This window comes from Uloborus diversus, chromosome 9 (assembly GCF_026930045.1).
Source record: "Uloborus diversus isolate 005 chromosome 9, Udiv.v.3.1, whole genome shotgun sequence".
NCBI lineage: Eukaryota > Metazoa > Arthropoda > Arachnida > Araneae > Uloboridae > Uloborus > Uloborus diversus.
Window position 1 is genome coordinate 22,515,955 of NC_072739.1, and position 27,653 is coordinate 22,543,607.

Genomic DNA, 27,653 nt, shown 5'->3' on the forward strand with positions numbered 1-27,653 from the left:
GTGTGGGGAGCATTTCCCCGCAAATTGCTATTTGCGTTTGTCCCTTGCTCCGTAGAAAACGAATAATATTTCGCTGCTCATAAGCTGTGGACGTCTGAAATCGGACCATCATCTTAAATGACTGATAGCAGCTCCGCTCTTTCGAGCAAAAAGCAGATACGGCTGGTACGGTTAAAGGAACTGTCACTGCCGGGAATGTACATATTCGTTCTGTATTCCCAGCCATATTTTGGCTTAAAAAATAGGCGAAAGACTTTTTGATATGCCCTCGTATAGTGCCAATTGTAATAAGATAGTTTCATGGAGTGTAACTAACTTGTTACATACAGAGTGTGTAAGAAGTATCAAGACCTCCCCCCGTCCTCCCCGTCCCACCAGAAAGAAAATGCCGGCAGCGCAGGTGAACATGGAGGATAGAGTTTGCACATTTATGATGTCATTCATGATATTGCTATTTTCACTACTAGCAGGGCTCAAAATTAACAGTAGTCCGCTGGTCCAAGGCCAAGAAACCATTTATCGGATCAGCAGAAAGTAAAATTTAGTGGTCCAGTGGATCAGTATTATTTCATTTAAAGGTGTTAGGCGTCATAAAAATGGGCACCATAAATTAGAAATCGAGAAACTTTGCACCTTCAATTTTGAAATCCTCTTTGTAAGAAAAAATGTATTGCGGACTTTACATAATTACAACATATTACGTAGGTTGCGGTATTTTAAGAACGTGCTCAATTGCACTTCGTTTTGACATTTTAGAAGTGTCCATCCTCCAAGGAAAATGGCGTACCATCAAAAAAAAAAAAAAAAAAAAAAAAAAAAAAAACGATACCTACACTCCCTTCCCAAAAAAAAAAAAAAAAAAAAAAATCTGGTGTACTCTGCACCGTTGATTTTTTATTTTATTTTTACGTTGACTCCATTGAAATTTGGATGCCTATAGGCTGCAGTAAACCGAGGATGTAAATACATATATATTTTGATAATGTCACTGAACACCTTAAAGTCTTTTCCTTCCCCAAACTGGTCTCCAATTGCTTGCAAAAAGAAAAAAAGTGCTTTTTGGAGTGGGGGGGGGGGAGTTGGGTACCTGCACAAAAATAAGTTTATCACCTTCCGTCAAGACTTTGGCTGACTTAACCAGGTCATTCAGGAATGCTTAGCCAGCTGCATGCATTTTGTGAGTCGCTTGCTAAGTACTGCTGATGTAATCTAGATAAATAAAATACTAGATAGTAATAAAAAGTTCTTTTGATATTCCGGATACAAAAGTGACAACTCACAACAAGCTCTGGGCTGAGATAATCAGGTGCTAGTCAATTTACCAGCCACCAATAAAGATCAACAGCTCTGTATATATGTAATTTGAAACTTACATAAATAAACAATTACAAAAGATTCAAACATCTTGAAATGTTGTAAATCAACAGAAACAAAATAATTGCATTACGTAGTAATATTGAACTCCATACCAACATGGAGTTACTTCTGAGTAATCTCATTCTGCGCTAAATGTCACACCATATACTTAGTTTTCCTCGGAACTGATTAACCTTGTTGAAACAGAGCCAGCAAAAACAATATAATTTTTAAACTTACACTAGAATAAAAAAAATGTAGAAATATTTTATAGTGCAAAACAAATAAAACATTCATTGTGAAGAAAAACATCTTTTGTTATTTTTGCCCCCCCCCCCCACACACACACAACAAACTATAGGGGGCCCCAAAGCCAATGCTTCTCGGGCTTACACTTAAATCAGGCGCTGTTCTGACGAGTACTGTGGCGTATCCTAGCCTTGAATTTCCGGAAACTGAAAATCGGCTTCGAGAATCCACAGCACAATTCATCTCATAGAAAAACATTCAGCGGTCTTTATTTTATTTCGTAGATGGCAACCATCACTCAAGTCATGATGGCCATGACGTTTGTTGTGGTATAGCTTAGTCTTGAATTTAAGCTAACTAAAAAATCGGCTCATAGAAAAAAACTCTTTTGTTTTATTTCGTAGATGGCAACCATCACTCAAAACATGATGGCTATGACGTTTGTTGTGGCATAGCTTAGTCTTGAATTTAAGGTAACTAAATAATCGGCTCATAGAAAAACTCTTTCATTTTATTTCGTAGATGGCAACCATCACTCAAGACATGATGGCCATGACGTTTGTTGTGGTATAGCTTAGCCTTGAATTTAAGGTAACTAAAAAATCGGTTTATGGAAAAACTCTTATTTTATTTCATAGATGGCAACCGTCACTCTAGACTTGCGTGTGCTGCGGCATAACGTATTCTTGAATTTCCGGCAACTATAAAAATCGTCTGCGAGACTCCATAGAACAATTCAACACATAGAAAACATCCAGCGGTCTTTATTTTACTTCGCTGACTTTTTTCTAATTCAATGATTGGTTTTTCATAGAGCTCTCGAAAAGGAGCATTGTTATTTTAGCATAGGTATGGGTCCTTAATACAAAATAGCTGTATTGGTTAGCTAATACTGGTTACTGAAATCATAATGTGTACATTTTGTAAATACTGAACAAAAGATTTTTAAGCGGAAATTCGTCTTCATTTCTCGTAATAGAATAGGATAACAGCATCAGTCAAAGACATGCTTAAGACATCGCTCTTAGGTTAACTCAATTTTCTGAGCCCTTCAATGTATTTAGACTTTTATAACTATTTCTCTTACATGCAACTACACCTCAACTAACGTTTGACTGCTTCTGGATCCTCTGAATTAGTTAATTCTATTTTTATTTGCTCAGTTTCGAAAAAAGTTCCGACTCCCCAGTAACCGACACCGACAATTCTGATGATACCCAGTAACAGATAGGAGGAGGAAAAGATGAATAATGGATATAATTCCCCTTTTTTCTTCAGAATGTGCAAGAGTTCTTTATTTTTAAATCTAAAACTCTAAAACCTTATTAAATTCAAATGAAAATGAAATACCGGCAGATCTCGTGGTAGCTGTTCATAACTTTCCACCACTGCTTTGTAAATACCAACTGGCTCATAAAATTTACTCTGATGACACTAGATGGTTGCACCGTATTCATAGATCGCAGCAACGTCACTTTTACCGGCGTAAAATTCTTATTATTTAAACTCAAACTTACGACTGTCTGTTACAATTACTGGTCCCTTGTCTGTTATTGGTGCCGTTACCCTATAGTCCGCTTGCTTAGAACTATGCCGCAACAATGTGGGAAGAGGTTGATTACCATTTGGATATGTGCCACGTCACTACCATCAAGGCCCGACTAACTGAAAGTGACGCCCTAGGCCCTTTAATTTCGAGGTCCCCTGAATACTCTATAACGAGGTCCGAATGCATGTTTTGGGGGCTCTTTTGTCAATCACAGAACTACGTAAATCAGGGCCTGATTACTAAACAGGTCAACTAAGTCATGGCCCAGGACCCCACTTTTTAGGGGCCCTCAAATGGCTATTTATTTTTAACCAATAGCTAAACTGTTTTCACAAATGGCTAACATTGAAAGGGTTGACTACATAGGGGCCCCGGAAAAGCATATGACCTAGGGCCTCCTGATATCTTAATCGGGCCCTGATGTAAATCATTTATCGTGTGCATTCATAAGACACCTTCGGGGCACCTCATGATTGTAACATGGTAAACTCGCTACTGGCAGGATTAATAAAAATTTTCCTTTTTCCTAACTAAAAAGTCATTATTTTTTAATTATTACTTAAAAAATGCATGTATTTTTTGCATGGTTGTAATGCTATGCATAATTCTTTCAGTAATTTGGGATCCCTTAGGAGAAGGGGCCCCAGGCCCAGGCGGCTTGTGTGGTAATCAGATCCTGACTACCGTGTCACACTTTAAAATCTACTAAATATTTAAAATCTTGTAAATTAACCTTTAAGTACATATACATAACATTGACCTAACTTTATGATTGTATTAAAAAGTTTTCCCCCAGGCCCAGGGCCTAGTTGGCCTGTGCGGTAATCAGATCCTGACTACCGTGTCACTCCTAAAAATCTACTAAATATTTAAAATCTTGTAAATTAACCTTTAAGTACATATACATAACATTGATCTAACTTTATGATTGTATTAAAAAGTTTTCGCCTTAAAGCTCTTTTTTGGACACTCGGTGTATTAAGAGATTGATGACCACTGGATAAAGACGGCTTACCGAGATTGGTGGCGCTGTCGGCGATCCATTCTGCTGCTGCCACCTTGACAGAGAAAATCTCCCATCCAGTGGAATGGACACTAATCCGCCGCGTCTCCAGTAATCTCTTCCTCCGCTTTCTCTTCGTCTTGGATGGCGGGAGAGCTTGATACACTTTCACCTGCAATAGCAGAGGATTAATTGCTGAGGCAGTGTGTCAGGACATAAGTCTACAGGGAAAAGAATTCCACTTTGTCTGATTTTGAAAGAAATACGTAGGGGCAATTCCATATGACAGGGGTTCTCAAACTGGGTGCCGCGGTAAAAGGCGAGGGGTGCCGCGAAGTGTATGTTAGTTTGGTTTGCCAAATAAGGTTATAAAAACCAATAAGGCCATTCCCCGTTTTTTTCTCGAGTATATTAAAAATTCACTAGATCATGACTTGATAGTCTTCAGAAAGCCTAACTGATAAGAAAGCATTATGAACGAGCAGTTTTTAATAACCAGACAAAAGTTATTACAGAAGACTGATGTAAAAAGTAATTCATCTCTTTTTTCTGTAAGTTTTGTCTCAATATGGTTCAGTGTAGTGGAAAAAAAAATTGCATCACCCGCGGCGCAAAAGAGGAATATCATCCCGACTGCATTCAACAAACAGTCAAGCATCACGTATCCCAGATGATTTGGGGATGTATTTCTGATCAAGGATTTGGTGGGCTCCACTTTGTGCAAAGAACAGTAAACGCTCAGGTGTATATTGGCATTTTGGAGGAAAAATTGCTTCCTACTATCCGGGATCCCCCTTTAGTTCAGTTCCAAACGTCATTTTCCAGGATGATTCTGCTCCGTGCCATAGGGCAAAACTGGTAAGGAACAATTTAAAAACCTTTATCCTGCCATTAGAGTTAAATTGACATGGGGTTAAGTATTTTTTTTTCTCTAAACTCACACGCAGGTTCAGAATTGGAAAAATGAGCAAGGGGTCAGCAGTTTGCAATGGCCCGGAAACAGCCCCGATCTACGTAAACAGTTATCGGATTCCTGCTGTTAAATGTTTACTTCATAAGTTTTGCTGAATTTCACATACATTCATCGTTAATCGGTCGACCAAAACTTCTCACATAATTGCCATTGTTATAAAAATGCGTGGGTGATGCATTTTTTTTTTTACCAGCACTGTAGTACAAAAAGAAGTTACATATTATTCTTGTAGCCTAATTTATGTAGTCGGCAAATTCACTAAGATAAATGTCGCTGTGTACCGTCAGTTTTTTTCTTCCTGTGAGTGATTTGATAACCGAGAAAAGTAGATTATTCGCCGTTAAGGCCGTGGTTAGCTTTCTTAGCAATCCGTTGTCTTTATAATATGACACTGGAGTATCGGGTGTTGGATATGATCATATGCTGCATATGCTACACATACATGCACAAGTTGTGCGCATGAGTCACACACACATAAAAAAAAGGGGGATTTAATACAATTGAAGACTTTCTATTCCTTTTAGTTTGAGAGTACTTTTTGGTGTTCTTGCCTTCAACTTTGTGTGAAACTATATTTGCCCGAGAGTTTTCCTTTTTACGGTCCATGTTCATAATGAGACCAAATCGCTTTTCGTTGCTGAGATTGCGAGATAACAAAGCTGAAAATCAAAATTTCACTTAGTTATATTTTTTCTTAGTTTCTGTGAATCATCTAATGAATATGCAAAAGCTGGAGAAATTCAATCATAAAGGAAATTGTTTGCATTTTCTCCAAAATAGTCGTCATAGTCGCTTTTTTCTTAGAGGGCGTTTGGTTTCTATTACTCTTTTATACGTTCCCGAACTTCCCTTTCATACTATAATGGAAAATCGTCTGAAATTTCGTTTTTATATAACTTCACTTTTTAAAAATGTCAGGAGTGTACTAAACTCTATTCCTTTCAATGACTTCATCAAAGGTATCCAATAATTATTATTATTTATTCATTTAATTTAAATTTTTTTCTTTTTATTTTATTTTATTTTATTATTTATTTATTTATTTATTTTTGACAATTTCGAGACATTTTCAGTGGAGAGTTCCCGAACTTCCTCAAACATCATCTAAGGTAGTATAAACTTAAGTTTTTGGAACTTCAATTTTGAAAACATTCGTGCAGAAAGTTCCGATTCCAATCCTTAAAGTTGTAAGAGTTGGGCTCCAATCACGCTTTCAATACTTCAATTCCGAAAAACGTCTGAGGGAGAATCCTCTTTCTTGTAATTTCGTCGAAAATTGTCTACAGTCACGTTTTTGAAGCAATATCGAAACTATGATAACGTTCTTCTATCTCGGGGCAGGGAGGGGGCGATTGCCCCCACCGGCCCTCCCTTGTATCCGCCCGTGCTAGTTGCAGACCTACTTGGATTAAAAGATTTATAGGAACTAGAAAACTTTCATTCGTACCTGTAATAGTTGAGACTTTAACACTTTCACTTTCCTCAGATCTTTAGCTCTGGATTTTAATTTATAAATATGAAATTCAGCTTCTAGTAGCTTGTCTGTTTTGTCGGATGAGATATTGAAAAGAAAACGGGAATGGTGTCTTGATTCTGAAAGAAACAGAAAATACTGTATTAGATAAAATACTTTTTTACACAATGGACTGTTATACATTTATAACTACTGACACTTTTCACTTTTTACTTCAGGGTCCTCCGTACCTACCACCATTTGTGGTTTATCCAGTTGGATGCGACCTTGAAGACAGCTTTTATTTTTTGATCCAGACCAGAAACCAAGCAATCCTGGTTCCAGCACCTGGTCCAGCAGCCCCTGAGGTATCGTTTCACTTACAGAACTGTGACCACGAGCATATTTAACGTCCTCCAGTCACCATTAATGAAGACGGTGAATTTTCGACCGGTTAGGATCGAACCCAGGACCCTCCGGTCACAAGTCTGATGCCTTACCGATCAGGTCACCACGGCCTTTATAACTATTGACATTAAGATGATTATGAAATAATTCAAAAACTTAATACGCAATAATAATGACAATGATAAAAATAGAATAATCTTCAATCGAAGGGGGGTGGGAATCAAATTATCAGCTGTTGCCATGTACCGTTGTTTCCAGTGGGGCTGTATAAGAGGTTCACCAGAAGGGGCGGCTAGGCCATTACCAGACCTAGTGCTCTCCCCTGACAAGACAACTGTCTTACATGTGCCACCATTAAGGAGCTGATTCATGACATAAGTAGTTTTTGGCGCCCAGTTTTCACCAGATGGAGGCGCCTAGGCTCTGTTCGATGCGAAATTTCACTAGAAATTTTTATATATCGCTGGGGATATATATTTTTTTTTCCTTCATTTATTTGTGCTGATTGAACACTTTTTCATTATTAAATCGACCATCAGGAATCTCGCCAAACTTTTTTTCGGAAATATTTAAATACTTTGGCATGTGATAATTTTTTCAACTGTAGCTGTTTATCTACGAGAAAGCTACGAGATACTGTTTCTCGTTTTTTCACCATGTAACCAAAATATCGCCATTTAAATAATCTTTAAAACTTTTGTTGAAATGAAAAATAATACACCAACAAAATTAGGCAAATCCATAAACAGCACAAAAACTTCCATTAATTTGACTTTGCGCACAATTTCAAACAACGCACAAATTTTACTAGTTATTTTGGAAACATTTCAGATGAAAATGTTTAGCATCATTTTATGATCACCAAAAGTATCTTAGTATTTGATGACAATATCCATTTGATGAAATTTTGCTACAGACAGTTCAACGAAGTAGGGAGTTTGAGCCTTATTCAAAGGTATCCCAAAACGATTAGCGCAAATTTGGTAACATTTTAAATCGCACCAAGAAGTCGCAATAACTGAAATTTCCCAAAACTACTACAGCAAGTAAAGGGGGATTACGGGCGGTTACATTTGTTAAAATCGATTCTTCTTCAATAGCCTTATTATGGGCAAGGAAGAAGCTTGGTTTTTAATCACGTCAAAGCGGTGTGTTCTCAGTTCTTTCAGTTAAAACAGAAAACGAAAGAAAGTAGCAATTGTTTCTCACAATTATTAGCAACCCAGGTAGCGCCGGGTATATTTGCTAGCGCAGCGATTCTTAAATTGTGCTCCGCGGAACCTCAGGGTTCCATAAGATCACTCCAGAGTTCCACAAAACTTGCATTTTTTTTTTTTTTTCAAAATGGTCTAGTAGCCACTTAAAAATTAGGTTTGATTTAAGTGTCTAACGAAGTATTTTCCGATAAGAAAATATCAATCGTGGATTAGAAAGCCATTTTATTATCAACTAGTGGTACCCACACGCTTTGCCCTTAGTAGAAAATTAAAAGGTCATTTGGTTCACCTGTATATTTACAAATAATGGAGGATGAATTTCTCGCCAATTTGCTGCGTTAATTTGCTGGCCCATGTTACGGTTCCGCATTATGATATTTTGGTAATTTACTCGTCCACGTTGTGATAATTTGCTCGGTAAAATGATCTTAAAATTGGAATAGAAAAAGAACGAAATCGAAATTTTGAAAAATCGCTTCGAGGTGCTCACCCCCAAGCTACGAACTAATTCTGTGCAAAATTTCGTGAAAATTGGCCGAACGGTTTAAGCGCTATGCGTGTCACCAAGAGACGACCTAAAAAACGACTCTTTTATTGAAATGGCTAATGATCCTTCCTTGCCACAAGAAATTAAAAAATATACCATCCAGAGAATTCTGATGCAATTTTAAAGATGAGTGTCCTCAATTGTTACGAAATTTCGTGTTGGCATTTTTATTACTTGCAACTTAATTTATGTTTTCAACTTATCTGTCAACAAAAACTTAACTATCACCACAGACATAGGGCTGAACCTGATATGAGAACGCAACTTTTTTCCAAAACGCCAGATATTAAGGATGTATCTGTCATAGTAAAAAATAATAGTTTAAAAAACTTAAAAAACACGCTTTCGTAGCAAAATGAACTAAAAAGTGAAAAATGATCTTTGGATGATAGTAGTTGACCAATCACTTAATTTTAATGTAATACGAAAAACCGTGGGGGTGGTGTCTATTTACATTTTTGCATGGACAACAAATGGAAGAAATTCAAGACAACTGATAAGAAGCCCCCCACGCTTTTTTGTATTACATTAAAATAAGTGATTGGTCAACTACTATCATCCAAAGATTATTTTTCACTTTTTAGTTCATTTTTCTACGAAAGCGTGTTTTTTAAGTTTTTTAAACTATTATTTTATTTTCTTCTTTTTAGTTTAACTTGTTTTACGAAAAAATACTCATTTCAACATTGTTCAAAATCTTTTATATTCATGAAATTTGCCCAAAAAAAAGCGACTAAAGGTCTCGGGTGGCATTCGAAAAGTGGTCTCTCGAACTCCAAAAAGAGCAACTGCACCCCTAAAAGTGTAACAGCCGAGCTCTAAAAACATTCAACTTCGCTGATAAATTGCCTGTGGAGTATTTGTCTAATACAGCTAATCCATCTCAGTCATCGATGTATGTGTGCGGAAATCATATCTACATTACTTTGAAAATTTGGGAGCCATTTGAATAAAAGTTTTGTTCAACAATGGTCTGATCAGTAATGAATTTCCAATTGAAGGCTCACCTAAATTTTGGCACGAAATTAGTTAAAAACAATTATATTTCATGTTCTAATTACCTTGAAACATGGGAACAAATTTTGTCTGATGCAGAAAAATTAAAGGGTTTTGTAAATATTTTTAAATAGTTTTAGCGAGCATTTTTTAATGTATTTTTAAAAAATTTTCCTTTTTCACATTATTGGATTTATGCCAAAATATTGATTAAAATTGGAGGAAACTAACAATTAAAAGAATTAATTAATTAATTAGATTATAGAATATTGCATTGTCATCGGGTCTGAGGTCGTGTGCCAAATTTCAAAAGAATTCGATCGCAGGAAGTGGGCGAAATTTGAGCTGCAAGATTCCGTTACAAGATAGATACATATATACATACATACATGCAGGTGAAGCTAATAAAAGCGTGTTAAAAATAGGAACTACTCATGTTATTTAAATAAAAATTTTGAAATTTTCTTTGAAACAAGTTGTACTGAGAGAAATTCGAACAAATTTTTGTGTTTAAGTCGAGAAAAAAAAATCACCAAAAAAAAAAGCTCTTTTATGGAAAACTAGTGATACCCGCATGGCTTTGCCCGTATTAGAAAATGAAAAGGTCATTCGCCTCTATCTTTACAAATATTGGATAATGCTTCTCATGCCAATTTGTTATATATTCATTCGCTTGCTCATATGTTACGGTTCCACGTTATGATAATTTCGCAATTTATCATAACGTGGAACCGTATACCACGTTGTGATGATTTGCTCGGTAAAATTTTCTTAAAAATGGAATAGAAAAAGAAAATCGAATTTTAGAAAAATCTCCTCGAGGTGCACACCCCCATGCTACAAACTAACTTTGTACCAAATTTCATGAAAATCGGCCGAACGGTCTAGGTGCTATGCACGTCATAAAGATCCAGACAGAAATCCGGACAGAAACCCAGACAGACTTTCAGCTTTATTATTAGTAGAGAAGAAGAGAGTAAAGAAGAGATAGAGATAAACCATTCCTAAACTGCTGCATGCAAACTATACTATTAAGAATAACACAGGGGTTCCACAAAGAAAGTGGATATTCAAAACGATTCCACTTATCAAACAAATTAAGAAACGCTTTGCTGGTGTAACATAATTTTGCATTTAGCTACCAGTCTTTTTTAAATCCACCGTAGCCTTAAATTAAAATAAAAATAATTGGTAGAGCTAGAGTACTCTACATGTCTTCCTGGCGTATTCAAGAAATCTTCCTCGTTGGGGTTATAAATTAATAAGTGTTTGTGGAATCCGAAATATTTTAAGCTGCAAAATCATGCTTAGGTTTTGTCGAATTGTTTTCTGCTTCGACAAAACCGTGCAGTCTGTCGTCACGTGAATATGAATACTTAAAGTATAACTTCAAACAGCATCTTGAAATCAACCTTCCAGTATTCCTTCTCAATGCCAGTACACCAAGAGGGTCCGACTGAAAAAGAGGTAGGGAGATGTTGGGGAAAGTGAAAAGGTGAAATATTTACTGTGCTTTCAACGCCATCTAACTGGTAGTACTCTAACGCTGAAGTAGCACAAATAGACTATTCAGTAAGTTACCGCCAAAATACATCGCGGTATAACTTTGATATACACCCCCAAAAATTACGCGCCAAATCTGGCATTTCCTACGGACTTTTTAGGGTTGCTGTTTCTTATTTTGGTGTTGCCAATTTAGGTTTTTTCAGCTTTTAGGTTTTTGCTGTTGCCAAATTAAGTATCTTCTTGTATTTTGTACCATTTTTTGAGTTTTTTTTAAAGTTTTGTGGCAACAATTTTTGTGGAAACAAAGTTTTGTGTCAACAAAAACAAAAAAAGTCGCCAAATTTCCGATTTGGGGGGGTATATCAAAGTAGTTCCTACACCGCCAGCTCAGTCAATTCCAGCCGAGGATTGCAGTTTCGTGCTAATTCGTACTCATCAGTTCGGCTGGCGGTGGAAAACTTCTTAAGAAAGCCAAGAGTACCAAACAAACTGGAAGCTAATACAGAATTAGCACTGACCAGACGACAGGGTAAAAAGACCGCCGAAGATTAAAGCATATGATAATACATGCATTTTTTAAAAATGGGATACTCGTTTTGTAATACTTTGTTGTAAGTCAAAAATTATTTTTGTTATTATAAAATGATAAAGTTTCTGTTTTTACGTTTTAAATATGATCTGAAACCTTCTAATATTCGGTGCATCATTGATTTGGTTAATATTACGCATATTTGTATTTCAAATATTTTGTACAAAGCCAAGTGCATTCGGGGCAAAGTGAAATCGTTTATTTTTCTACTCGCTCAGTCATTTAAAAAATCACTTGCGTATTCAATTAGTGATTACTCATTTACATTCCTTCATTTAGTAATTCACTTTTTTGTTCATTTATTCAGTTATTTTCTTATTCATTCACTCTTTTATTCACTCATTGTTTCCCTTCATTTATTAATTAATTTATTAATTTAATTATTCGTTTATTGTTTCAGTATATTTTCAATTATTCATTCAACCTTGTAGTTACTGATATTCATTTGAACTGAAATATTTTTATAATCAAGTAGAAAATATTTCTTCGGATTTTTTTTTTTTTTCACTTTGCCCCATGAAACAAAAGAAAAAAAAAAGTGAAAAATTGTCACTTTTTTTTAAAGGCGCAAACTTACAGTCAAAAATTTAAAAAAAAAATATGTTTCACTGCAAGTGTTATTATAAAATACAATATTCTTTCTTTATGCACTAATTTTCGAAATGAATGTCCAATTTTTTCATTTTGAAAAAGCTAAACCATCTTAACTATTTCACTCGGCCCCACATTCCCCTCTCTTGGCGATTAGTTCTTTGTGTTATTATAAAATACAATATTCTTTTTTTATGCACTAATTTTCGAAATAAATGTCCAATTTATTCATTTTGGAAATGTTATTCTGAATTTTCCCCCAAACTCTGAAAAAATGAATCTCTGATAAATAAGAGCCTACATATTTTACAAATGTGTTTGTTGATATTCAAAAAATCCTCCTTGGGGAGGAAATGAATGTTTAAAATAGCCATTTAACCTGAATCAGCACTTTGAAATTAACTTTCCATAATACTTCACCACGAGAGAATGACTAAAAGAGAGGTGGGGAATGTTGGTGCAAAGTGAAATAGTAAATTTGATATTTCACTATTTTAATAAGAACGAGCTGATGTGTGCATCATCTGACTTCTTTTTACTCTAATATAATGACATTCCCCCGTTACTGGCAATTTTAATGTGATTCAATAGTTTACTCTCTAAACATCATCAACAGTGGCCAAATTGAAATCAGATTAAAAAAAATTAATTTGAATTTTGTCATCTTGAATTCAAATTATGTTTTTCGCAATCACGAGTGTGTGTTTGTATGTGTGTGTGTGGGGGGGGGGTATGTGTATAGGCATGTGTGTTTGTGTCTGTGTGCAGTCATGAGTGTGTGGGTAGTTGTGTGTATGAGTGTTTGTGTGCGTGGGGGCGGGGTATGTGTATGTGTGTGTGTAAGCATATGTGTTTGTGTCTGTGTGCAGGCATGAATGTGTGGGCAGTTGTGTGTATTTGTGTGTATGTGTAGGTGGCTGTATGCATGCGTGTGTGTATGTGTATGTGTATGTGTGTAGGGGTATGTGTGTGTATGGTGGTGTATGTGTGTGTATGTGTTTGTGTGTGCGTGTGTGTTGGTGCGTGTATGTATGCGTGTGTGTGTGTAGGATATGGACGCAACCTGGAGACGGTTTTCGCTAGAGGAGCAGCATCGTGAGGCCGGCCGACGCGACGGGTGGTGCTGGCAGAGGGTGGCGCCGCGCCGGTGGGAAAAATGATAGCACGCCAAAAACAGTCAAGTGAAAGCAATAAGCAATCGTGATTGCTCAAAAAAAAAATCGCCAAATTTTTAGCCAAATTGGCGATAAAACTTGGCGACCAAAAGACTGGGGATATATCGCCAAGTGTCCGACAAATTATATCACCACTTGAGTTAACATCGCAATTAACGATTTCCCCCCAAAAAGGGGCAAAAGACCCCCTTAGGAACATCCGATTGCAACCAAAAGAGAAGGTGCACAACTAGACCGCACTAAGAGTCTACGTACCAAATTTCAACTTTCTAGGACATACCGTTTTTGAGTTATGCGACATACATACACACATACGCACATAAGGACGTCACGAGAAAATTCGCTGTAATTAACTCGGGAATCATCATTATGGATATTTCGCGTGTCTATGCGTTCTTAGGCACTTATCCACGTGTAGTCGAGTCGAAAAAAAAACTCAATATTTATTCGGGGGTGAGTAAAATGGAAATTAAGGTCGATTTTTGAGTGAAATTTTTTTCGCGAATACAATACTTCCTTTTTTTGTAAAAGGAAGTAAAAAGTAAATAGTTTACAGTCTTTAACTTTATTTACTAATTCTGTAGTACAGAAATGAAGTTGAACAGACAGAAATCAACAGGTACCAAAACGATAAAAATTAAAAATTGAATATCGAGTTAAGGAGCAAAGTGAAACTGTTTTACATGACGCAATTTTAATATATTGGGTTTAATTGTTGATAGCTGAAGTTCAGGCCCCTATATATACGAGCCGGCGCATTAGCTTAAGATTAGCCTTTTTGGATCGGAGTGCTTGTTTGAGGGGTTGTCTTTTCTGGCGAGTAATCGCGTTTGGTGATTTCTCACTGCGAGCGATTATTAGCGGCACGTTAATTGTTTATTAAATAAAGGGTTATTTTCGGGAATTTTGATAAAACTCCGTGGTAACCCTAGAAGCGCAACAATGTAAATCCGATCCAAAATGGCTAAACTAAAGCTGATGCTTCGGCCTGTCTATACAGCGGCTCTAGCTGAGGTTCAGCGGCTAGACAGCTTCAATATCAAGTTTTGGCCGCTGCATAGGTTGAAAACTGGATTCGCACCAATGGGGTCGTTTCCGCAATTTTTAAAAGTATTATTTTTTTCTTTTTGAAAGAGCATGCTTAAAAACATAGGATTTGACCATTTTTTAAAAATAATTTGACAAAGTTTGGTATTTTTAACAATTATTTTAATCGGTGCGCAGATTCAATTTCATTTTTAACGCTTCTGCACATGGCATCACAAGTGATTAAATGCCATTCACTGATGGCATTAGCGCACAGCGCAATACTTAATTCTCTTCTTTACTCATATGTAGTGGCAACGATACGGCTGATAGCAGGCGTAGAGCCCAACATTCAATTAATTCGCTTGTGAATTATCATAATCTGGAAACGTGGTAGACAGCAAACGTTAACATTTAGCGCGCCAGAGGAATGCGCGCCAAAGTACATCGCTTGTGACGTCATAAAGACCACGCAGTGTTTGAAAAATCGGATATTTTAAAAAATTAATCAAAAATTAAATGCTGGGAAAATGTGAAAGTATTTTCAGGGTCTACGTTTTTTTTTTTTTTTTTTTTTGCTCATTCTATCAACTTTAGGGACTAAAAGTAGAACTTTTGACTGAAGGAAGCAACCCCATTGAAAACACTGGCTTTGCGTTTTCAACAATCGATATATATATATATCTTACTAATATTATATATGCGAAAGTTTGTCTGTATGGATGGATGTATGGATGTATGGATGGATGTATGGATGTTTGTTACTCTTTCACGCAAAAACTACTCAACGGATTTTGATGAAACTTTACAATAATATAGCTTATGCGTCAGAATAACACATAGGGTAGTTTTCGTCCCGTTATGGGGGGCAAAACCCCCTTAGGGGGGCAATAAAACACAATTTTTGTATAAATTCTCTAATATTGGGATGAAAAAATACTTGCACATATTTACATTATATGTCCATCGAAAGCTCTGATTTTTCTGCTGAAGATGGCACCTGTTCGAAATTTCTAAGTAGAATAAAAAACGAGTTATGAGCTTTTTAGATCCATGTTCGAAGGCTTTCCTCAACTCAATACAGTATTTAGTGTATCATCTCAACTCCCTGTCGATAGCGACAATTGTTGTATTGTTGACTTTCTTTGCTTTTCGTGATTGTTCAAGGCTTTTCTCAAGTCAAATCTTGAAGTAAGAGTTTTGCACAAGATTGGCAAATAATACATGATTTGGCTGATGATTTTCCATTTAAACGGAACTTTAATGTAATTAATGGTTTTTATTATTATTTATGCTAATTGAACACTTACTCATTATCCAAACAACCAGCAGATCGCCAAAATTTTTGCAGAAAGATTTCCGTAGCTGATGCATTTGGCAGTTTTTTCAACGTTGCTGTTTTTGAAGCCGAAGACTACGTCACAATGTTTCTCAGCTTTCACCATGTAAACAAAATATCGCCAATCAAAGAATTTTCAAAAGACTTTTTTTACTGTGTTAAATAATCCAGCAACTAAATTAGGCAAATCCATAAACAGCACAAAAACTTCCATTAATTTTCCTTTTTGCACAATTTCAAACAATCACCAAATTTTATTACTTATTTTGGTAACATTTCGGATGAAACTGTTTAGCGCCATTTTATGGTGACCAAAAATATCTCAGCATCTGGCGACGATATCTCTGTAACGAAAATTAATATCATATCGTTTTACAAAGTAAGGAAAGAATGGGGGAGCATCATCGAAGGTACCTCGAAACGACTTTCGCAAATTCGGTAAAATCGCACCAAGAGCCACAATGATTGAAATTTCCCGAAATAACTAAAGCAAGTATAAGGGGATTACGAGCGCAGCTACTTTTTTTTAATCACTTCGTACTTAATTAGCCATACAGAGAAGGTTTTAGACTCCATGTTAAAAAAAAAGTATCAACAGATTAATCTTTTTAAACATGAGAAGATTAATTTCATGTTTTTTAAATTTGTATATGCTTTCGTTTCTAAATCAATACTACTTTGTTCTTTATACTTATTGCTATTTTAGTTTTATGGGTAAGGAAGATACTCGATTTTTAATCACGTCAAAAAGATGTGTTTTAAATTTTTTTACTTAAAACAAAAAACAAAAGCAAGTAACGATTTTTTCTAATAATTATTACTGACCCAGGCAACGCCGGGTATTTTTGCTAGTATATATATATCTTACTAATATTATATATGCGAAAGTTTGTCTGTATGGATGGATGTATGGATGGATGTATGGATGTTTGTTACTCTTTCACGCAAAAACTACTGAACGGATTTTGATGAAACTTTACAATAATATAGCTTATGCATCAGAATAACACATAGGGTAGTTTTCGTCCCGTTATGGGGGGCAAAACCCCCTTAGGGGGGCAATAAAACACAATTTTTGTATAAATTCTCTAATATTGGGATGAAAAAATACTTGCACATATTTACATTATATGTCCATCGAAAGCTCTGATTTTTCTGCTGAAGATGGCACCTGTTCGAAATTTCTAAGTAGAATAAAAAACGAGTTGTGAGCGTTTTAGATCCATGTTCGAAGGCTTTCCTCAATTCAATACAGTATTTAATGTATCATCTCAACTCCCTGTCGATAGCGACAATTGTTGTATTGTTGACTTTCTTTGCTTTTCGTGATTGTTCAAGGCTTTTCTCAAGTCAAATCTTGAAGTAAGATTTTTGCACAAGATTGGCAAATAATATATGATTTGGCTGATGATTTTCCATTTAAACGGAACTTTAATGTAACTAATGGTTTTTATTATTATTTATGCTGATTGAACACTTACTCATTATCCAAACAACCAACAGATCGCCAAAATTTTTGCAGAATGATTTCCGTAGCTGATGCATTTGGCTGTTTTTTCAACGTTGCTGTTTTTGAAGCCGAAGTCTACGTCATAATGTTTCTCAGCTTTCACCATGTAAACAAAATATCGCCAATCAAAGAATTTTCAAAAGACTTTTTTTACTGTGTTAAATAATCCAGCAACTAAATTAGGAAAATCCATAAACAGCACAAAAACTTCCATTAATTTTCCTTTTTGCACAATTTCAAACAATCACCAAATTTTATTACTTATTTTAGTAACATTTCGGATGAAACTGTTTAGCGTCATTTTATGGTGACCAAAAATATCTCAACATCTGGCGACGATATCTCTGTAACGAAAATTAATATCATATCGTTTTACAAAGTAAGGAAAGAATGGGGGAGCATCATCGAAGGTACCCCGAAACGACTTTCGCAAATTCGGTAAAATCGCACCGAGAGTGAATCGCACCGAGAAATGATTGAAATTTCCCGAAATAACTAAAGCAAGTATAAGGGGATAACGAGCGCAGCTACTTTTTTTTAATCACTTCGTACTTCATTAGCCATACAGAGAAGGTTTTAGACTCCATGTTAAAATAAAAGTATCAACAGAGTAATCTTTTTAAACATGAGAAGATTAATTTCATGTTTTTTAAATTTGTATATGCTTAAATATAGTGCTTTCGTTTCTAAATCAATACTACTTTGTTCTTTATACTTATTGCTATTTTAGTTTTATGGGTAAGGAAGAAACTCGATTTTTAATCACGTCAAAAAGATGTGTTTTAAATTCTTTCACTTAAAACAGAAAACAAAAGCAAGTAACGATTTTTTCTAATAATTATTACTGACCCAGGCAACGCCGGGTATTTTTGCTAGTATATATATATATATATATATATATATATATATATATATATATATATATATATATATATATATATATATATATATATTCGAGCCGAAGCCAAAAATGGGGGTGAGCCCACACTGACAAAAACTTTAAAATCTTAGTAGGCCAGGTAAAACTTGTAGGCTCCAAACTTATTTATCAGAGTTTTATTTTTTCAGAGTGTGGAGGAAAATTCGGAATAACATTATTTATAAAATAATCTTGTGTTGAAAGAACTAATCGCCAAGAGAGGGGAATGTGGGGCAGAGTGAAATAGTTAAGATGGTTAAGCTTTTTCAAAATGAATAAATTGGACATTTACTTCGAAAATTAGTGCATGAAGAAAGAATATTGTATTTTATAACACTTGCATTGAAAAAAAATTTTTTTTTGTTTTATTTTTGTCTGTAAGTTTGCGGCTTTAAAAAAAAAAGTGACAATTTTTCACTTTTTTTTCTTTTGCTTCATGGGGCAAAGTGAAAAAAAGAAAGTATTTTTCCGAAGAAATATTTTCTATTCGATTATAAAAATATTTCAGTTCAAATGAATATCAATAAATAAAATGTTGTATGAATAATTCAAAATATATTGAAACAATAAACGAATAATTAAATAAATAAATAAGTTAATATATGAAAAGACAAAATGAGTGAGTAAAAGAGTGAATGATTAAGAAAATAATTGAATAAATGAACAAAAAAGTGAATTACTAAATGAAGGAATATAAATGAGTTAATTAATAAATAAATACGTAAGTGATTTAGTAAATGATTGAGTGAGTAGAAAAATAAACGATTTCACTTTGCCCCGTATGTACTTGGCTTTGTACAAAATATTTGAAATACAAATAAGCATAATATTAACCAAATAAATACTGCACCGAATATTAGAAGTTTTCATTTATTATTTAAAACGTCAATAACAAAACTTTTTCATTTTTTAATAGCAAAAATAATTTTTGGCTTACAACAAAATATTACAAAACGAGTATCCATTTTTGAAAAGTGCCTATATGCTTTCATCTTCGGCGGTATATTTTTCATGTCTGGAATAAACTACATGTGCTACTCCACAGTTAGAGTATTACCAGTTGATGGCGTTAAAAGCGGAGTAAATATTTCACCATTTCACTATGCCCCACATTCCCCTACCACTTTTTTAGTCGGACCCTCGAGGGGAAACATCCTGGAAGGTTGATTTCAAGGTGCTGTTTGAAGTTATAGCTACTTCAAATACTCATATTCGCCTGACGACAGACTGCACGGTTTTGTCGAAGCAGTAAACAGTTCGATAACCTAAAGCATGATCTTGCAAATTCGCAGCTTAAGATTTCGGACTCTAGCCCAGTAAATTTAGGATTTCTCGCACCAGAAATTTATAATTAAGAAATATTTTCAGAATTAGTTCTCCATAGCATGTAGAGTAAATCTCAAAAGGTCCCCTAAGATCCCATGTGAGCTTCCATCCAAAATGGCGGGTCAAAGATGGGCGCCAAGTACTTTTTTTTTCCTTATAACTCGGTCAAAAATAAAGATTTTTCAGTTCTAAAAAATCCCGTATGCTCTAAAAATAATTCTGTTTCGATGTATACTTTAAAATAACTAATAAAAAAGTTCAAACAATTGTTTTTATAACAAAAGCTAAAATTTCTATTTTCTACATTAATATGCAGCAGAACGAAAAAAGCAACTAAAATAAAGAATTTTTTTATAATATTCTTTTTAAAATATGAACTGCAAAATGATCGATACATTCCATTTATTGAATAATCAAGTAGCTTTTATTCTATTTCTGAAAGAAATCCTGCTCTTTCTAGCTTTGGAATGAGAATATGATGCGAGAAAAAAAAAAGTGATCTTCTAATGAATTTTCAAAAAAAATTGCAGAATATCATTTATTTAGTACTTTAAAAACTGACATATAATATCTTTTTGAAAAGCATGTAAAGTATATAAAGAGAAGATAGTAATGTCAGTAAAAATCTAGAAAAAAAAAGCATCAACATTATATATCATCAACCTCATCTTCGGAACTGTGCACAGAAGTTGAATTTTTACATGTTTCCCCTAAACAATGCATGCAAAACTTGGAACATTAAAGGTCTGCGTTTTCATTGGCATCTAGATCACAGTCTAACATAATTACTGTTAGTTTGTTGTCACATAACATTAAATGCGGAATTCCTTTGGAAGCTTCGGGAAGTGACAAAAGCGTTATGAACAATCCACCTCCTTTCATAACACATCCCCATTTAATTGGATTCATGTTTTTCATAAGCCACTGTAGTACTATTGGATAAACACAAAATGGATGCTGTGAAGCAACTGCACTTGTGGGTGGAAGTGTTGCCAAGCTTTAAATTTTAAAGAAGGAGTTTCGGTTACTTAATGATTATAGCGGTTGTATCGTAAGATGTCTAGAGAATTAAGTATTACTCCCACCAAAAAGATGTTTCAGCAACACTTCTACAATCTGGGTGACTTTTTCTGGATGGATCAAGCTGAAAACTACCGAGCTGTGAGGTCAGAGAAAGCAGTTTAAGATTTTCCTTTAGCAACATGAAAACTCAAGATTTAACCTTTCTAAATATAGCTGACGTGGAGTCGGAGTTACATCCTGTGGCTGCGTGGAGCAAGAGAAGAGGATGCTTCAAGGAGCTCAAGGCTTCTCGTCTTGTACTTTCAATATATTGTAACGTTTGAAATGGTATTAAATTGGTTTGGGGATAAAAAATACAGTAATGTTCCAGACATACCTCTTTCAATTAGAATCGAGAGCAGATATGTATCAGTACCTATTACTGTGACTGGTCTGGAGCTGTTCTGGCACTTTTTTATCGCAATTGAGCAAATTAAAACCTTGGCTTCCCTGTCCACTTGTATAACAGTCATTCCTCCTACTCGGAAGTATTCCATCATAATTTGAATTAATCTTGATTTGTTCTCAGAATTCCGAAAAAAGTTAGTCTACAAAGTCGTTCTTACTACATTTTCTTCAAAAAGCAGTAGTCTGAGACATTTTCGACATCAGCCTTCTTCGTTTCTCCTCAATGTTAGTTGGTAATGCATCAGTGTATTCATAAAAACCACTGCTTCACATAAAAAGAATTTTTTTCTGAAGACACCTGAAGTATTTGAGAAATATGTCTTTTTATTATATGTCTGATTCGTCCCATGCCAGTGCGTGCATAAGAAATCCTTCATCTTTAACGGACAAAGAGATTGTAGGTGGGTGACTTAACAAAAGTCTCTACTAATTCAATGATAGCTGCCACGCTTGTGTTTTATCCTTTCGCAGCGAGGGTAGTTGAGGGGCTAATTCATATTTGAGATATCTCGTGAATTATCGTCTGATTTGAAAAGAGCAGCTTCTTGGTCAAAAACTGTGGAAGACTGAACAGAACACTCATTTCTTCATAATAACCCCTCTTTTTTCTTCTGAAGTTTAACTTCCCCAAAAGAACTTCTTTAAGTTGAAGGCAGTGATCTTTTACCAACATTTTTTCCATTGCCACATAATTAATGGAAACATAATTTTTTTAAAAAAATCGTTCTTGAGTAACTACTTGCAACCTAAAATGCACAAAAAATACCATTTTGAGATAACAGTGATCTTTTTATTAAAAAGGAAAAAAGTTTTGAACGATTTTTGACGAATTTCTATCGATAGTGAGTTTTTTTTTTTTTTTTTTAATACATTTAATATTACAAAAGGAATTTGGAGCTACTTTACGATTTCAGTTTTTGGTGTCAAAACAAATATTCGAAATTTTTCATTGGTTATTTTAAGTTATGTATCAAAACAATATTACTTGTAGAGCCTTTTTTTTTTTTTCCAGAAATGAAAATTTTTCATTTTTCACCCAGTTATAAGAAAAACGAAAAGTCGTAGTCGGACATTTATAATCCGCCATTTTGGATGGAAGTTCACATAGAAACTTCGGAGACTTTTCAGGATTTGTTCTATACATGTTCAGGAACTAATACTGAAAAATTCAGCTAATTATAAATTTTCGACCCTAATTTAGCATTAATTTACTGGGCTATTCCACAAACAAAAATTTTTTAATTTGTATCCCCCACGAGAAGGATTTCTTGAATATAAGAAAAGATCGAAAGAAGACGTGTGTTCTCCAATTTTTTTACTTTAATTTAAGGTTACGATGGATTTAAAAAAGACTGGTAGCTAAAAGCAAAATTATGTTACTCTAGCAAATATACTCGGCGTTGCCTGGGTTAGTAACAATTGTGAGAAACAATTGCTATTTTCATTTGTTTTCTGTTTTTACTGAAAGAACTCAAAATACACCGCTTTGACGTGATTAAAAACCAAGCTTCTTCCTTACCCATAATATAGCTATTGAAGAACAAATGGTTTTAAAAAATGTAACCGCCCGTAATCCCCCTTTACTTGCTCTAGTAGTTTTGGGAAATTTCAGTTATTGCGACTTCTTGGTGCGATTTAAAATGTTACCAAATTGGCGATAATCGTTTTGGGATACCTTTGGATAAGGCTCACCTTCCCTACATCGCACAGAGGGGCATTTGAGCCAAAAAGCTGGCCAAAAGTCGAAAATGCAAACTTCAATGAGTAGCTTTGACCTTAAATTTCAGAAAAGGTAGATAAATTTGGCATCACGTGGAAGTGTTCCCTCTGCACTGAGACTAACCAGTCGAATTTACCAGCAGTCAGAACTTAGCGCTTTCGAAATACGGCTGTCTTCGTTTGAGTCATTACAGTTTCTCGCAGTTACTTCATTGTATTATTTTCACGTCAGAAGTAACTCTAGTGAAGTAATTTACTATGGACGGGGTTGAGCAAGGTTTGTGCACTATTATTCATCAGTTTTTATTTATTTTAAACTACTATTTTTACATTAGTATGGTTCGTCAAACTTCACAAAAATTATATCTGTTTTTTTTTTTGCAATTCCTAAAAAAGTGAAGGTTTTTAAACATGTTGTACTCATTTGTACTCATTGAAAATTATACCCCGTGATACTTCAGAATCTCTATTTTGATAATCTGAACTAAAAGTTTGCCCGAATTTGCCCGAAAAAATAATAACGTAATCAATAGAGCAGTTGTGATTTTTATTTATTTCTCTTTTTTCGGTTGTTTTTAGGTTTACAGGCTTCTGTTACATCTATGTGTCGAATACAACTGCATAAGATGTTAATTGGCAGTACAGAAAGGTCCTTTGATGGAAAGTTTAAAGAACTAATTAAAAATCTAGCTAAAATTACTAACTGCCCTTGCGAAAAATTGTCGGAAGTTAAAAACACCATTAACAGTTTTAAAATTGTTTACATGCGAAAATGGATGGCATGTAATAGAATGGAAAGCCGATTTCTAGAAAACAACCAAAATTGGTTAAAAGAAGGGGTATGTTACCTACCTACTCAGTTCCGGGTCTTTTACCATTAGGAAGACCCAGTAAGGATTTCGGAGAATCGAGTGAAAGAACGAAGCGCCGAAAAACATCGGAACTAAGAAAAAATGTTGCTGTTGATGAATTAACGTATGCTGCTCAAATGAGGCATCGTGCCATAGGGAACACAGACGTGGCAAAAGTTATCCAAGACATAAATAAGTCTCCAACCAGAGCAACAAAGTTTCGCAAAGCAGTCACTGCTGGTTGCATTACTATCAAAAAACACTCGCCGGAAGAGGCTTTAGCAATATTTGTTGAAGCTAATTTGTCTAGGGTCAGTATGAAGTCATACAGCAGGCTAACAAAGATGTTTATCCTTGTTATAAATATGTTCAAAAAGCAAAGCGAGAATGTTATCCGAAAACGTTTGACGATGAAACTTGTGCTCAAATACAGTTGCAAGATATAGTAGATCACACAGTCATAAGATTGTGCATGTATTTAGAGCCATTGTTCCAAGCATACAGTCATGAAGAAGCTGCAGATTTTGTGTTGATTTCTAAGTGGGGTTGTGACGGATCAAAGCAAATCCAGTACAAACAAAAATTTGAAAATGAGGATGGCACTGATGCTCACATTTTCCTCAGTTCTCTTGTGCCTCTTAGATTAATGTCTGGCAAAAATGTTATCTGGCAGAATCCTTGTCCATCGTCACCGAGATTTTGCAGACCTATTAGAATAAGGTTTATTAAAGAGAACAGAGACATCACAAACGTAGAGATTTGGTATATAGAAAATCAAGCAAAAAACTTAGTTCCAGCAAATGTTAGTGAAACAATTAAAATAAAACATTTGTTACTGCCTACAATGGTGAACGGCAAAGTGTGTAATGCGGTCACTGACACTGCATCAACTATGCGCTGCTATATATGCGGTAACACGTCAAAAACCTTTAATGACTTATCAGCAAAAAGCACAGAAGATCCAGAGACTTTTAAATTCGGGCTATCTATTCTGCACGTTAGGATTCGGTTTTTCGAATTTTTATTAAATTTATCATATAAGATAAAAGCAGGAGTATTTAAAGGTCGTATTACAAAGAAAAATGAAAAAGATCAAATTAAGGCAGCCAAAGTGATAATTCAAAAAGAATTCAAGAATTAAATGGGATTGCTGGTTGACGTACCTAAAGTTGGCTATGGAAACACGAATGATGGAAACACGTCTCGTAGATTTTTTGGTGATGTGAATGAAGCAGCTGCCATTACAGGGATAGATTTAGAACTAATTCTCCGATTTAAAATAATATTGAAGGTGATATCTTCGGGTTTCGACATAAATGTGGAGCAATTTGGCATTAATACCATGGATACTGCGAAGTATTATGTAAATTTGTATGCCTGGCAACCTATGTCACCAACAGTCCACAAGATACTAGTTCATGCTCCGAGTATTATATCGCATGCCTTGTTACCAATCGGTCAGTTGTCCGAAGAGGCCGCAGAAGCCAGAAACAAGCATTTTCGGCAGTACAGAGAAAAATTCACCAGAAAAATTTCCGGAAAGGATTGTAACGAAGACGTTTTAAATAGACTCTTGTTAACTTCTGATTCATATTTGAGTAGCGTTAGATCATCTAACATGAAGAGAAAAAGGCAAACGATATCGAAGGAAGCCATAAAATTTTTAAAATCTTTTTGTTTTGAAGATAGTGATACTGATGGCAAAAGTTTGTAGACTTTCATCACCATCATCCCATGTACGTGTAAAACAGCAAAACTATAATTAATTTGCTCTGCTTTAATTTTTTTTACATTTCACTGTGTCGAATGTCTGTTTAACAGTTAGTAAATATGTACTTCAACATTGTTAAATTGTTTGGTTTCCTTTTACATATCTAAGCCAGTTAATAATCGGTATAACTTTTATGGGTTGCGTTTGAGCAAGCAAAATTAAGAGTATACATATAACTTGCCCGAGTTTATTATTAGCAACCATTTTTTTAGTGAAAAACTAGCAGAATAATCATTATATTTGGAAAATTTTATTTATGGCCAGCTTTTTGGCTCAAATGCCCCACTGTGCATCGTGGAACTGTCTGATACACATTTTCATCAAATGGATATTGTCACCAAATACTGAGATACTTTTGGTGATCATAAAATGATGCTAAACATTTTCATCTGAAATGTTTCCAAAATAACTAGTAAAATTTGGCGATTATTAGAAATTGTGCGCAAGGACAAATTTATGGAAGTTTTCGTGGCTTCCATATTTCATTGCTGTTTATGGATTTGCCTAAGTTAGTTGGCGGATTATTTTGCATTTCAACAAAAGTTTTAAAGTTTATTTTAATGGCGATATTTTATTTACATAGTGAAAAACCAAGAAGCAGTACTGCCTAGTTTTTAGCTTCAAAAACAGCTACAGTTGAAAAAATTGCCAAATGCCTCAGCTATAGAAATATTTCCGCAAAAAAGTTAGGTGGGATTCCCAATGGTCGATTAATGAGTAAGTGTCCAATCAGCACAAATAAATAAGTAAAAGAAACATTAATTGCATTAAGGTTCTATTAAAATAAAAAATAATCAGCCAAATCCATTTATTATTTGCCAATCTTGTGCGAATATGTTACTTTAAGATTTAACTTCAGAAAAGCCTTCAACAGTCAGACGAAAAGCAAGCATATTCACCCATCCTCATATAAATAATAGCCGATGATAATGTAACCCGCGTGTTTCTACAATGAAACACACTCTACGGCATGATAATTTGATAATATGATTCGGGTAATGTTTGACCAAGGCTTCACTTGATATACGCGTCTTTCTCAGGCTCAGTCATTTCAATAAAAGTTGTAGTATGAAATCAATTAATCAAACAAACAATCCGATCAGACTCCAGCGACATCTGTTGGATTTTGTGGAAACTTTTAACTATATTAACATCAGATAAGTTTATTTTTAAAGTGAATAGGTATTCAAAATTGAGTTCAAAAGTATTTCAAAGCAGATCATATATGTTTATAATTGTTTTTATGGGGGAAATGTCCGTAAAACACAAGCACCGATTCAAACATACACTGCATTTTTTAAAACTGAAAAATAACAACTATTGACTAATGTATGAGAGGAAATATTTTTAAAAAAATACCCCCAAAAATGTAAAAAATTATTTATTTATTTTAGTAGGTTCTGTGTTCTGCTGCATGTTACATAGAACACAGAAATTTCAGTTTTTGGTGTCAAAACAAATATTAGAAATTTTTTATTGGTTATTTTAAGTTATGCATGGGGACTTTTCAGGATTTGTTATATACATGTTCAGGAACTAATCCTGAAAAATTCAGCTAATTATAGATTTGTGGCGCATCGACAATACTCGTCTATTCCACAAACAAGAATTTTTTTAATTTGTATCCCCCACGAGGAGGATTTCATGATTACAAAAACAATTGGAAAACACTGGGGCCCTTCTACTTTTTACTTTAATTTAAGGCTACGATAGATTTAAAAAAGACTGGTAGCTAAAATCAAAATTATGTTACTCTAGCAAATATACCCGGCTTTCCTGGGTTAGTAATAATTGTGAGAAACAATTGTTACTTTCATTTGTTTTCTGTTTTAACTGAAAGAACTCAAAACACACCGCTTTGACGTCATTAAAAACCAAGCTTCTTCCTTGCCCATAACATGGCTATTGAAGAACAACCGATTTTAAAAAATGTAACCGCCCGTAATCCCCTGTACTTGCTTTAGTTGTTTTGGGAAATTTCAATTATTACGACTTCTTGGTGCGATTGAAAATGTTACCAAATTTGCGATAATCGTTTTGGGATACCTTTGGATAAGGTTCACCCTCACCCTCCTTACTTCGTAGAACTGTTTGTTAGAAATTTTCATCA

At 34.8% G+C, this 27,653-nt stretch overlaps 1 protein-coding gene across 1 annotated transcript in view; it reads right to left on the reverse strand.

The window, feature by feature from the left end:
• The window catches only part of LOC129229883 (bone morphogenetic protein 7-like), an 86,286-nt gene that overhangs the window by 8,399 nt on the left and 50,234 nt on the right, over nucleotides 1-27,653 (reverse strand). The window contains exons 2-3 of the mRNA XM_054864262.1: nucleotides 6,578-6,723; nucleotides 4,170-4,329 (exon numbers count right to left, since the gene is read on the reverse strand). Coding sequence (XP_054720237.1) covers nucleotides 4,170-4,329; nucleotides 6,578-6,723 — 306 coding nt within the window. The remainder of the gene's footprint in view (nucleotides 1-4,169; nucleotides 4,330-6,577; nucleotides 6,724-27,653) is intronic.